The 15,053-nt window shown below is 34.6% G+C and overlaps 1 protein-coding gene across 1 annotated transcript in view; it reads left to right on the top strand.

Moving 5' to 3' along the window:
• Window positions 1-15,053, top strand: part of CSMD1 (CUB and Sushi multiple domains 1) — a 1,074,877-nt gene that overhangs the window by 693,225 nt on the left and 366,599 nt on the right. The window contains exon 7 of the mRNA XM_066547292.1: window positions 5,525-5,602. Coding sequence (XP_066403389.1) covers window positions 5,525-5,602 — 78 coding nt within the window. The remainder of the gene's footprint in view (window positions 1-5,524; window positions 5,603-15,053) is intronic.

Genomic DNA, 15,053 nt, shown 5'->3' with positions numbered 1-15,053 from the left:
CCAGTCTTGATATGAAAACATCAACAAGGAGATAATCCACCATCTTTCTTGACAATTCTTTTCTGTGGTTAATAGAACCACTTATGTATTCCAGTACTGCCACAGTAATACTTCTTTCTTACGTGTCTAGTAAAATGTTGCTAAAAAGGCTCAGATGTAGCTGTCTCATTATATCAGCCCTAAGAAGATGCCAATTTAGTAACAGCCATTCAGTTAAGACTATTCAAAAGACTATGGCTGAAGTGGCATTCAAACCAGGAACTGAATGGTTCTCATTTTATGATTTACTTTTAGAGTCAGTTCCTAGACACTACTACCCAGTGTGTACTGCAATGCTGTATGTTCATAGACTAAATTGTATTGATAAAATTTTCAAGAACTATGGAGAATATATTCAGTCATTGAAGACTTGATGCCTGCTGGACCAGTTTTATTATGATATATCATACATTGAAAGCACAAAGTAGTTAAGGCAGTCCATCAGGGCAAGGGGCCAGCTAGGAGACATAGAGAAGGTTAATGGAAAACAAATGGCTGTGCTTCTTTTTAAACCTGCAGAACCTGTGTCAGTTTATACAAATAGAATGAGAAAGATTTGTGTAAAAATCTACTGTGACACCAATTTATCTTGGTGCCATTTATTCACTAGTACTGCATGCAGAGATTTCCAGCACAGGGAGCAGGTGGAAGGTCTGATAGTGACAGGCAGTACTTTGCTGAATTGATGGAACAAGGAAGCCAACTGATCATGAACCTACAGCTTTTACAGGTAGCCATATAGGAGAAACATTTGTGCCTGCTGTGAAGCTCTCTGGAGTTATAATACCGATTATTAGGGAAGATTTTGAAAGCTGTTAGTGACAGAAACACTGAGAGAGTGTATTAGATGGAATACTCTTCAGGCAGGGAATAGAGAAACAGAAAAGGAATGAATATTCCAATGAATTAGTTTAAACTAGAGATCCTGTGGAAGGCTGTGATGCTTCTGCAAAAAGTCAAGTGGGCAGCTGAGAGAAAAAGCTTCTTAAGAAGCTCCCTGGTGGAATCATCCACACTTATTGAGTGTGGGATGTTGTTTTATCAACAAAATTATTATAGAATTCCCTTCATAAACTAAAGTTAATAGTAAGATTGAGAATGATTGCTTTTTTCTTCTTCTCATAAATGTTAAACTTTTAGAGAGAATTCATAGTACAACAGGCCATAGTGAAGCAGAAGAAAACCTAGAAACAGATAACGAACTGTTTACTGGTCTCACATGACTTTGAGAAATAAGAAAGAAATGTTTCATTCATAAGTATAATCTGGATAGAACATTGATGCTGCTAAATGTGAAGCTGTAGCTTATTTATTCCAGGGCCAAAAAAAGGTACTATTCTCATAATTATGTCTTTGGAGGAGAGTGTGGAAAGATTAGGCACCAGGGCAAAGTGAGCAGAGCACTGAAGTGGACTCTTCAATCTGAATTACGAAAATACTTTGTTTTACAGCAGGATTACTCATATTGAAGAAAATAAGAACAGTGCAACTAAAGCAAAAGGAAATTGATTAATTATGCACTGTACTGAGATACATTTGCTAAGTTCCTTCAAGAATAATCTTAGGAATGTTCTTGCAAACACATCACTTTTTTACTGAACTCTGCAAAATATTTAAAGCCAAGTGTAAATCTTTGTAAAAGATATGTAACATATGTAAAAAATACTGAAAATATTGGGGTTCTTCCTCTACTGTAACAAAACCAGAGAACTGTTAAAATAAATCTATATATATTCCTTATAGTGATGTAGAGCTTCAGACTGGACAGGAAGGGTGCTTCTTGTGATCACCAGATCCTGGGCAATATGCTGTTCCTCTTCACCTTCAAATATCTGTACTTAGGAAATATCTGCAGTGAAGGGCAGCCAAGAGCTGAACTCAGTGGAGCAGCAGCAGAGCAGCTTGAGGAAGTACCAAGAGATGATGTCAGAATATTTTAGCTTTGAGTGGTAGCCAGTATTTGAGGTCTTGGAGGTTATTTCATGCAGGAAGAAAAATCAGCAAGATACTCATGTATTTGGATAACTGGGGAAAAGCATATTATGTCACTGAAGTCTGGGGTAAAATGTGTTTTCTTCACACATGTTCAAATATGTCAGAAACTAAGAGCTGCATGAAAGTCACAGTAGATTTGAATGAAGATTTACAACCTAAAATTTTTACTTTCATGATCCATTCAGATAAGACCAGGCATATATTCCTTCCATGGATGAGTTTATTTCAGCTGTAGCAAAAGTTTAAGGAATATCACTGGTGCTTTCCAGTACTCTGATAAGATTGTCATGGACTTCCAGCATTCAGCTCTCTGCCCTCTTACCTGAGTAGGTAACTCATCTCCAGAAGACTCTTGAAGATATGATGAACAGAAAAGGTGAAGTAAGCTAATTAAGTAAGCTTAACTGGATGTTTAAGTGAAGCTAGCAGAAGGTTGTGCAGATTTTTAAAAGTAATCACTTAAAAGTTGGAAAGTGCTGTTCAGTTCTAACATTATTAATGTAAACTTATTCCTCTTTTTGTGCTTTTAAATGGAAAATCATCTTTGAAATCAGGAAAATCTTTCTAATGAAGGTGCAATGGGGAAGTTAAAGAGAAGTGTCTAAGAAAAGTTATTCAAATGCGATTTAAATTGTTATAAAACATCCAATTTAGAGTATTTCTTTTATTTACAGGAGGAGCTGAACTGGTTAACTTGAACCACAGTGTGCAATAGTCTCTGTTTCTTTTTCAGACGTTGAATAGTTTTTATTTTAGGGACTATGCTTGCCTAATACTTTTAAAAATGACAATAAAACACCTTATAGGGCACATGCAAAAACTTACACATTCAAGAATAAAAGAGGCAAATGTTTGCTTTTCAAATATCAAACTATCTTATTTCACTTCTTGGGTCCATATGTCTCCCAGATAACTACATTTGGCTGTTAAAGTTTTCCAGGCAAAAAGACTCGTTCCACATAATGTTTGCTGTCTAAAATGTGGGGATCTAGCTTCAGCAAGTATTATATGTTTCTGTTACGTTTTGTGGAGAGAAAAAGGCATCTCCAGAGAAGGATTCATTGTGTCTATCTTAGAAGGGGATGAATCACCCCCTTGAGTGAGCTATTTCTCTTCATAAAACATACATTTAGATGACTGATCTTAAGTTTTGTGCATCCCCTCCCTAATGTTCTTTCAGTAAGATACAGAATGCCTTTTCTTGACATCTGAAAAAAAATCCAAGGATAGAAACTGCAGGACCTGTTTCAGTGCATGACAGTCAAAAAGCTTTTCATATATCTAGTCAAAACATCTTGTTTCAATTTGTGACCTCTGTATTTCAAATAAAGCTTGTGAGTACAATTTTTTATCATTCACACGAAGTGTGCTTCAAATATGTATAACAAATGCCCTTAAGAGTGAAATGTCACAAGGAATTTGAGTGATGATTGTAATTTTTACTCTAAAATAGTGTCACAGCACTAAGAGAAGAAGAATAGAGTTCTTTTTTTCTGTCCATTGCCTAATAATTCAATGTTTTTATTACTCATCCATGTAAACAATATGGGTTCTGAATACTAAAAAAACTGCTCACAGGTTTTACATAACACAGATATTAATAAATTGAGAAATTAATACTGCTGGAGGGACCACAACTCCTGACAATATCCCAAATATTCTCTGCAAGAATATTATGTTGTTCATTTCCCATTAAATATAGAATAATTTTAACAGATTTGTTACACAGCCTGAAAAACAACTTAAGGTGGCACTTGATGGAAACTTTCGAACCTAAGTCTGGAAACTTAGGTTCCAAATCCAAATAAAACCATATCCATAAAGTTTGCCATTCCAAAATGCCTTGGGGATAATATTGTCTGCACTGATGTCTCTGTATGATGTACAGTTCCTGCCTTAGAAGAAAACACCACACTGCTATCATAACCATTTCCTACTATTCAGCTACAATTGTGTTTCAATCATCTTTCATCATTTGAACACCTGTTTTCCTTATTTAGGCGTGAATGGCTGCACTTGCACACAGCACAGAATGTACTTTCTGCAGTACTTGCTCAATTTCAGTAGTCAAGAAAAGGCACCTTCCCTCTGAAGTTACAATATAGAAATAAATACAATGGAAAAATGATTTTTAATGCAGTATTTAAAGACAACTTATTTTCTACCACTTCACTTAGAAATATTTACATACAGATTAGTGTATATTGTAGTAATTACAAAATTTATACCATGTAATGGCAAAAAGTATAACTTACATTCTGTAGAATGAATTTATTTACTGTGAGTTTCTAATTACTTCCATGTAAGAAATGTTTGAGTTGAATTTGTGTTTCTATTTGTATCTTGGATAAATAAGTGCATTTTGAGATTATTAGCCCCTGCAAGGTCTAGAAAAAAAGTATTTAATATTAATCAGGGAAGGATTACAGGTTTTTGTAATTTTTGGTTAGTGAAATGCATCTTGATGTTGTCATTAGCATTCTAGTACAGAGTCAGTCATCAGCTATTTTGCAATTGCTGTTGTTTTTTGACACAATAGTTTTGAATTGTTCATGCTTGTTCTGCAATTATTTTCTATATCTGATTTTACTTTCCATTGCTCAATTTGTTCCCACAGAACTAATAAATATCCTGTGAAGGTGTCCTCTATTTCTATCCTTTTCTCTTACCATAACAATTAAAATTCTTCCCTGTGTCTTCCTTAATGTATAGCTGCACTACTGTCTTCTCATGTCTCTTCCTACTTGGCTCCTGATCCCACCTATGGTGCCCAAACTACTTAATAGGGATAGGCTGGGAGTTTATCAGCCATTCAGCTGACTAAACAGAGAAAAAAGATATTAAACCTCTGATGCATCTGTTCTTTCTCACAAAACTTTGCCCCTGTGAGAGCTCTTACTCTTTCTTCTTTCTAATTCAGTTGAAATTGCCCTGTAGATTCAAAAGGGTTTAGGTGAGCCAAATAATGTAACACACTGTGTTAATCTCATTGGGAAACAGAACTAAATACAAGTTTCCTGATGAAAAGTGAATCAAACAAAAGCAGGTAAGAATATCACATTGAAAGCTTATAGTCCTTGAATATATGTAGATAATGTTCTGTATATTCTATGTAAGATATATTTTTTTTAATGTTTGAGATTTTCTTATATGGAATGGCAAACACAGGAGATCCATACTTGTAATTAGGACAGGCTGTTCTTTTCTTTGAACATAAAGAAACTTGAATCCAAAATATTGCCAATCCTGATAATGTCTGTTCAAAAAGGACATGGTTGTATTCTTTGTAAAAATAAATAAAACCAAAAATTTTTTTGGATTATCCAGAAGCTGCAGTTATTTCAATCTGCTCTAGGTTTCCTATATAGCTTTGTATTACTTTAATGCATGATTTTGAAGTTTTTATGAGGTTTAATAATGAATTATATGAATAACCTTTTAATGAGGTTTAATAATGAATTATTTTCTCTTTGTTTGCTTGTCTTCTCAGTAAAAAAGGCAATTGAACTGAAATCAAGAGGAGTCAAGATGTTGCCCAGCAAAGACAGCAACCACAAAAATTCTGTCTGTAAGTTGTTTATAACCTTTTTTTAGTCACTGCTTATATCTTCTGGAATCCTTGTAAATATACAAATCAAAGAGAGAGATGTTGGGATGCTATGGTCATAAAATGGTTATTATGCTTTCAATTGTCATTGAATCAGAACTCCACTGATAATACACTGCTGAGGGTAGAAAGCAGAATATGGTTGGTGTAAATTCTGAAAAATATGGTATGTAGAAACCCCCCCTGCATTTTATATATCACAGTATTCTAGAGTATTGTATTATTTAGAATTCAGAGACACGTGGCAAGTTAGGAAATCCAGGCAGAACACTTCCATATAGACTTCATCTGTTCAATACTGGGGACAGTGAAGGTATCTGAGAATTTTCTGTATCTAAACTTATACTTTGTGATCTTTTTTCATTCCCCTCACTCAATATCACAGCTAAATTCTTCCCTCATCTTGCCACACTGTCTGGTGAACACCTCTTTCCAGTTTTGCACAGCAGGGGTTAAGAACTGGTGTAATTCCAAGCTTCTCAAGAAGATGGAGGTCACAACATCAACTTCCCCTCATTGCATGCATAATGCACTCTGGAATGACACCTGTTTGGTCCCTTTACACCTTTTTCCCTGTGTAAAGTGTAAAGCTAAAATCAAAATGCTCTCGGTGGGAATATGAGGTTGTTAGTTTTTTTGAGCATCACTTTCTCTGAACTGGCAGTCTGACTAATATCCTGAGAGCGCTTTCTCCATTAATTAGGCCAGTCTTGAATTGAGAAAAAGAGGATATTTTTGAATTTTGAAAACTGAGGGCCCCTTAGCCCCCCCCCCAAAAAAAAAAACAAAACAAAATTCAAACCAAAAAAGCCAGAGGTTAGACCAGCATTCACACAGAACTCATTAAAAGTGTTGATGTTTCAGATGTATTCAGATAAATTAATTCCTTATGTAATAACAGTGAACTCAATGAAGCGAAACCTCTGCTGTGTTTGCCTCATGTGGCATTCTGCAAGTGCAGAGAAAATGAGGGTCTTGAAAGCTGATGTCTAGAGGATATGTTTTATTCTCTGTGTTTCTGTCGTGCATTGTTTAATGCAAAGTGAGTTTCTCGTATGCTCACTGGAACAAAAGAGGCGTGACAATTTTCTGCTTTAAATATTGCACATTGATGGTGTGGCACTCAAAAGGAACTTTTTATGCAAGGTGTAGCAGAAAAAGTTGATCTATCTCTTTGGTGTCTGTATCTGAATGGGTGATAATTTCATTATTTATAAGTTACTTCTGGGAGCTGTGTGATCTCTGCTTACGGTCTCAGAACAAATGCTGTCAAACACCACATGTAGTTACAGAAAGTGGAAGTAAGGCTATGGAAGAAATTATTATACAGCAGTCTGTTGTTTACCTCAATGAAAATTGTCTTTTTTTCCTTTGTGTTTTGACTTGTAAAACTTTATTATCATGTCTAACTTTCCAATATAAATCTAAGAAGTGCATTGTTATTATTATCATTACTTTCACATATATAAATCTTTTAAAAATTATAAGAGTAAAATACAATAAGTTGGATTCAAATGTATTTTGATGCTCTTTCTGATGTAAGCTTTAAGCATTTATCTTATCTGTACTTACGCAGAGAGAAAACACAATCGGGGATTTGACGCCAGAGAAATAATAAGAATGGATATTATAATTTGATGCCAAATAGAATATTTTTTTAAAAAAAAGATACATTATATACCAACACCTCTCACTATTTTTGTATGTTAGATCTTTTAAATATTCTCTCTCTATAAAGCAGAGAGCTTAGTTTTGGCTTTTTGGCTTATGGGGGGTAAATGGAATGCAAATATCATCACACCAAATGCTGTGAGAGCATATCCTGTGCATCCCAGGACCTGTAGCTTTCCCACAGCTCTTCCTCCCAAGCAGAAACTGCCAGCAGCTGGTTCAAAAAGCATTTCACAGTGGCACCAGCCTTTTAGGATTTATAAAGAAAATGTTATCAGCGTTACCAGTGATAATAACATTACTGATAATTCCTCATAGAATGCAGAATGGTATTTTAGTATTTCAGTCATGTACAGTCAGAGCTCACTCTCCTCCTTTTGGACCTGCCTGGATTCCAGGATACTTTCTTTCAGATCTTCCATCCTTTATAAAGAGCCAGGTAGCAAAGCATGGCTTTCAGATGAAGGTGCCTCTATATTGGAAAGAAAATTCATTATATATTGTAGCACTCCCCAGGGAAACAAGAGGGCTTTGCTGTTGCTTTTTGTTTTGGTTTGGGTTTTATGTGTGATTTTTGGTAGAGTTTTTGGTTGGTTTCGAGGGATTTTTTTTTTTGTTTGTTTTCATGGGGTTGGGTTGGGGGTTTTTTGTGTTTTTGGTTTGTTTTTTTTTCTTTGTGTTTTTTATTTTTCCCCGGTAGTTTTGTTTATTTGGGGTTTTTTTGGGTTTTTTTTAGTTTTTTTTTTTCTTCTTTGGTACACCTGAAAGAAACTTATCAAGTTAGTTTTTTGCCAGATAATCCTGATAGGTTGTAGTCTTTAGCAGTGAGCCAGATGCAGTTGAATTGTGATTAAATTATGCAAGGAAATGGGAAAAGGATGGGAAGGATAATTGAAGTAAAATACAGTCCTGGTTCATCAATGCCTTGCACTTGGCAAAGGTACATGGGACAGGCAGTTTTCACAGTTATAAGTGCTTGAGCTGCCACAAGCACTGGCCGAATCCAGTCAGTATATTTACCCTTGAAGGTAAATCAAGGGTCATCTGAAGCTGATCTCTCATAAGAGCAAGGGCAGAATTGTATTTTATGAAACTGCTTAGGGAAAGCAAATCAAATTATATCTGTTGGTGTCCATCTGATTAGTTGCCTACCCACTTTTGTTATCATTCTGATATATATGCTATATTCCCAAAGATCCATCTTGCTGTCTTCACTCATTCTAACATGAAAACCTGCAGACTCTGTGTCCCTAATAGCTTTAGCCTTTTCTAAAACTGCTATGACTATAGTTTCATAGTGACTGATTAAATAAAATAAACTTCTTATTGCTGCCTCTTGTATGAATGTTTTCATGGCATTATTTCTGTCCAGCAAATCTCTCAGAGGGTGATTATCATCTCTAAACATATTGAGCATTACCTCTACAGCAGAGAGAGACTGTGCGGGAGAATCCTGTACATCCAAGAGGAGAGCCCTAATGAAGAGAGCTGCAAGGACAGACCAAAATTGGGCAGCCATAGTCCTTATAAAGGTCTCATTTTTTTGTCAAATAGAAGATCCTTGTATTTTATTCCTTAAAGTGTACATATCAGGCAGTTACTGCTAGTCATGCTATGTGCAAAGGATAACAAGTGAATACAGATCTTCAGGACACCAGTTCACAGAATACTGGGAAGGCAGGCCGTAACTGCAGACCTGCTAATTGGCACCCCTGCAAATCTTTGTGCCTTCTGCAGCCCAGAAACAGAGAAGGGTTAGGAGAGCAGACTGCCCCAGAAGGCCCTAATGCCATCACCCTCCTGCTGCAGGCGCAGGGCAGACTCATACTTCCACACCTCCTCACCAGCAGGAGGATGGAGCACAGGGATGCATCAAGCTCACAGTAAATGCCAAGGAAGTTCAGTGAGGTGAGACACATCATATCAGGTGAAAAATGCAAATGATTATACAGTTTATGTGGTGTGTACAAATCTGCCAGTGCAGTAATCAGTGATGCTAGGAGATGAAGGCAGCAGTGAGAAAGAAGTGCCTGGGAGAGCTGATTTCCTGAGTTTGCCCATGTCAAAATGTAGCGCGGTGAGTCACTTGCCACGTGACACAGCAAACTGCAGGTAATGTCCACAGCCTGAAACAGTGACAAAGATTAACAGACAGTGATTCATTTAAAAATATGGTATTCATATTGAACCATGTTAGCATTTCATAGTAATTACTGAATATTTAGTGACCTAACATGTGCAATATGGTGCATGTGAACTACTGTGTTTTATGAAGTGTAAAATCTCTAAGTATTCACTAAGTAAAAAACTCTTACTCTTCACAAAAGCAATTTCAGGCTTCTGTAGTATTATTTGAAAATGTATTTTAGAATACTAGGAAAACCCATGTTAAATACGTTGAAGATCATGATTTTAGTGTAGGATTAATGCATCCTCTGAAACTTGTTACAGAGTTTACCTAAACAGTTCTTCACCCTGAAGATGATAAAAAGAGCTACTTTACAACAATTATTTTTGTGATGTAGAGCCAAAGAACAAATGAGTTTACAGACTAAGTATTGATTGGTTGCAGCACATTAAGTTGAATTAATGGCACATGCTCTTGAAACTGTAGTGATTAATACCAAAATGGGATTACACTGCTAATTCTGTGTAAGAAAGAATGACAGCAGTCATTATTTATTTTGTTGTTGGGTAACTGAGAAAAATGGCTTAGGACATTGTAACATAAAGTTAAAAATTTTAGGATAAAAATTTGTTGCTTACCAATACATTCCTCACATTTTAAATAAACTGACAATTTCATCTTCTTGATGTTTGACTAGTGGTAAATGTACTTTGACAGAAGCAATATGGAGAGTAGTCAAATTTTGTTCTTCATTTAATGAAAGAGTATTTCCCTAAGAAAGTCAATATTGGACTGAATAGTTGCATTTAATAGCACAATTTTCTGGCTGTTTTGTTCTTATACCTTAGCAAAAATCAATTTATTTAAGTACTTTTATATTTTGATCAATAGATCAATGCTTAGAAATCAGTTGCAAACCAACGTGCAATCAACAACCAGATATGAGAACTGCTGAAGGTCATGAAAATTTTCAGATATAAAAGGAAAAATTATTGCTACTTACTACATTTTAAAAATTAAATTTATGCCTTCTCTTGATATGAATACCAATTTCTGGTTATTGTATTTATATTTAAGTTATCTTATAATTTCTTCCCCAAAATATCTTATTATTTAATAAGTTTTTAGTATATTTTTCCAGAATTATTTTAGGATCACTGAAAACCTGTGTAAGAGCTCCATAATATTATCTTCAAAATGCACATGTAATAGAAAAATTTCCACTAAAAATTCTGGGGTTTTTTTTTTTTGTGCTTGTATTTTCTTGAGTATTCACACATGAAAAACCATTTCTTACTGAATCTGGATCTTACATGCTATTTATTACGTCCTGTGTCAGAATTAAATAATGATAGAAAATGCAGTTAAATATTCATTGTTCTGAGAGTTTTCAGTTTCAAATTTTAAAAATCCCAACTATACAATATCAAATCTCTCCCATTCTTTAAAATTATGTTCTAATCTGCATTAGTTTACATTAATTAAATCTCATGCTTGCATTAATTTAAGAAACTTTGTATCAGTGATGGGATTGATCACCAATAAACATGATACAAAACAAGCTACCCAAGTAATTACAGGCAGTGGATATCAAAAGATCCTAGGTTTGGATATTGTATGCCTAAGTGCTCTCAATATTCAGTCTTTTTTTTTGCTTTGAATATTTAAAATATTGTGTGCTGCTGTATTTAAAAAATAGTGAAAGAAATAAAATATGAACACTAGGATAGAGAGACCTTATTATTTTTTTTTTTAAACAAATCTGCTGGAAAGTAGATTTGTTCTGCAGAATTCCAAAGGCCTGTACCCTTTCAAGAAGAACAAATTTAAAAGCACTGGAGAAATAAATGTAACATAAATCTCTCTTTTTAATTGGTCTTGCTGCCAGCTAACACAAGTAAAGTAGATGGGAAAATGTTGGCATCTTTTGGGCTTTTATTCTGGGGCACTCTGTAGTGTTTTCAGGTGTTTTGAACAAGATTGTTGGGTGTTGTTTGCCCTGTTCTGACAGTCAGCTTAATCAGTTTGCTGTAGGTTCCAAAAAAAAAAAAAAAAAAGCAAAGACAAGAGAAGAATGCCCGTATATCAAGAGACATACTTTACTAATTTTTTGGACGGAAAACTCACTAGCATTGCATTTTATAGTGTTATCTGCTTTGTGTCCTTTAAAAAGAGAAATTCCTAATTGTGGAAATTAGGATTTCCATTTACAAATCTACTGCTTTCCAAAGACTGCTGTTTCCCAGGCTCTTCACGAAGCATGGCAACACAACGGTGAAAACCGACAGGCTTCATCTGTAGCTCTTTTCAGACCTTTAGTGAGCATCTCTTCAGCATTTTCTGTGTTCAGTAGCAGATATATCCTTTCTTTCATGAGGAAAATGGAGGCCTTTGAAATACATACATTTAAGATTGAGATTCTTCAGAGGAAAACTGTTGAGTTCTAAGATCAATATGAAGGTGCCTCTTTCTCACTTGTTTCTGTAGTTCTCTCCGAAGATCTCAGCATTGTCAGGGGAAGTTACTCTGTGCTTATGTGTCATATTGTGTTATAATAGTTTACAAACACTGAAATGATTCTCATTTTTAAGTGTCCACACAGTATCATGAGCGCTCCAGCCTTTTCAATCATGAAAGCTATTTTTCATTCGTTCAAATCTCACAGCTTGAAAAAGAGACGAATTTTCAAATTTGCATTTATATTGTGCATGTCTTCAAATGAGAGAAAGGATTGTTTATAACTTACTAATTTATTACTTACAAGGCTAGGAAACACAAGGCTTAAGTGTCTAAGATCTTGTGGGCCTAGCCTGTCTGCCAATATCCAATTTTATTTTAAAAAGTCTTTTTACAGAAATACTTGAGCACATTTTAATTGTTCAGTTAAAGAAAAGAGGGAAGTAACATTTAAAACACTGGCACTTTTATACAAAAGGTGAAGGTATAGACCCTGGAATATTTAAAATTCAAATATCCTTGTTATATGTGTCTATGTATACCTACCTACATACATACATATAATTGTAAATAATGCATAATACTTAATATTCCATTACACCATTTACCACATGCCTAGTAAAAGATGAATGACTCTATTTCCCCTTATTACTAAGTATTAGGGTATGAAATTGGGCAGTAGGAAAAAATAACTGCTGGATTAACTTCTAACTGTTTTATAAAGCATTAATAAAATAGGAAGGCTAATTACCGTGATATACTTTGTCCTATCATAGACTGTAATAATACAGAGTTACAGAGTTTGGGATTTTCAGAGAAGATTAGTATACCTATGCAATGAAATTATGCTACAATGCTATTTCACTATATTGTATAAATGGCTTCATAAATCAGGTTACTAAATTATACTTGGTGTTTCTAAATAAGCCCTCATCACAGCAGGAGTTTAAATATCTTTTAAAATACTATGCAAAAATCTTGCTGGGAAAAGAACTACTGCCTAAATATATTTGTAAAGAAAAGCATTCCTTATAGCTACAAGCAAAACAAGGTGCTTCATCAATTATTTAATACATAATTTGCATATATGATTTGTAAAATAACCAGAAGAAAGCTTCTATTAAAATATGTAAAACAAGGTGTAATCTGATTGAATTATGGATGGTTAAAATGAATTGTTATCCAGCTAGGAAGCTGAAACTGCCATTAACTAATTTTCATATACAATTATAGAACGTTACTGATTATTCAAAGTGAATGTTTATACTGTAGGCTAAACTGACATTCAATTTTGTTATTTTCAAAGTCAAAGACTTAAAAATAAGCAATTTGCTTTCAGCAATGACAATTCTGTATAAATTAAATATTCATGCAAAATATAAATATATACTTTAATACTTTTATATAATTTTCTTGGCTTAAGTTCTCTATACCGCTCTGTTAAAAATATAGATGTGGACAGTAAATAGGCTGGCAAAATGAAGTCTGTGTAGATTGAAATAATGCATTTAAATTATCAAGGCATTTCGAATTTGTGGGTGGGTGAATTCAGATTTCTAGAACTTAAAAAACATGGAAACAGCTTTAATTAAAGAAAGAATTATGACACTGGTCTATGCAGTGAAGGTATGCTGCAGAATACAGATACCCTTACTGTCAAGTCCTTTGGAAGAGTCACAGACTTCCCACCTCCTGCAAGATTTCCACTTTCCACAGAGGCTCATACTGAACTTGTGTATTTGTTGAGATCCTGATCTTCTAAATCCTTGTTGTGGGAGAATATCTTCAGAATTTGATAGAAGGTCTTGGACTATTTTCTTTTTTTGGAATATGTTGTCTACATTATGAAACACTTTGGAAAATATTTTCACTGTGTTGGTACAGTATGTCACTGTCTGTTGTTGGCCTGTCACACTGGAATGTGTCTATTCCTGCAGCTCTTCTGAGCAGAACTGTGAAGGACTGATGTCATATATGTTTGGAACAGGGAAGTTTTGTTCAGTGACAGCTAATTTATGAACTTCAGAGCAGTTTGTGTCCACTACTCCTTCTTCACTTGGAAAAAGGGAAGTAAAAATTTATATAACACTGTACATTAATTTCCTCAATAATGTTCATTTGGGAGCTTGAAATATTTTTGAAATGGGACTGAACAAAACAAGAAGGAATTAAAATGGAAATAAATACATTGGCTTACTTTTGGCAGGAAAGGACTGGTTGCTAGGGGGAGGGGATTATTCAGCATATGTTCTGCCACTGAAATCAATAGAACAAACTGTTTGCTCTTAAACAAATAAGAAAGCAATAAGGTTACTCAGCTACTTATTTTTTGAAAAACAAATGCAAAGAAAAATCCTGAAAAATCCTGAAAAATCCTGAAGTATCTGGCTATGTTTTCTGTTTTACATTGGCATAATTGAAAAAGAAGGGACTGTAGGTGGGGAGCTCTGGCTCATATGTATGCTTCTATCATACAAGCCAGCATTTTACGTGACCGATTTTATTCAAGAAGCAACTTTTTATTGACATATCAGCTTTTCTTTCATGTGTCTGAAGTCATATGATAAACCTGATTTGTACTGAGAAGTCACATCCCTTTCTCAATTCTACCAGACCTGGTTTTCAGTAGTCTGCAAATGTATCTGCAGTCCAGAACATCAGAGGCTGAAATGAAAAGCACTTACGTTGAGATTAAAAATATAGCATGAAGAAGTGCAATCTGCTTGTATGTTATTCTGTTGTATCTATGGAATATACTAAAAACTTAATCCACAATTTAGTGTTACACTTCAAAAGCACTTAAAACCAATAAATGATAGTCATTTCTGGTGTAGTCCTCAAGGAGAAGTGCTAATGTGTAAGATGGGCTTGGTTTGACGGAGAATGAGACATTTTGGAGAGGTAGAGCTTGAATCCCACACCACTGTTGTTATAAAAAAAATAGAAAATGTCCTCAATTTCAGTCAGGTTTGCTAGAATTATTTTTTTTTCTGTTTTTCAGTCTTTCAGTTCTTATTTTTCAGTTTTTCAGTTCTTATTCAAGAAGCCATTGCTTCTTGTCTTACTGTATGTATGGCATTTTAGTTTTGTTTAGAGCAGTCCATATGATGTTGTGTTTCATATTTGGGACAAAAACAATGTTGATAAAATGTAAGA

The sequence above is a fragment of the Molothrus aeneus genome, chromosome 3, assembly GCF_037042795.1.
Source record: "Molothrus aeneus isolate 106 chromosome 3, BPBGC_Maene_1.0, whole genome shotgun sequence".
Taxonomy (NCBI): Eukaryota; Metazoa; Chordata; class Aves; order Passeriformes; family Icteridae; genus Molothrus; species Molothrus aeneus.
This window is presented reverse-complemented; position numbering and strand designations above follow the sequence as displayed.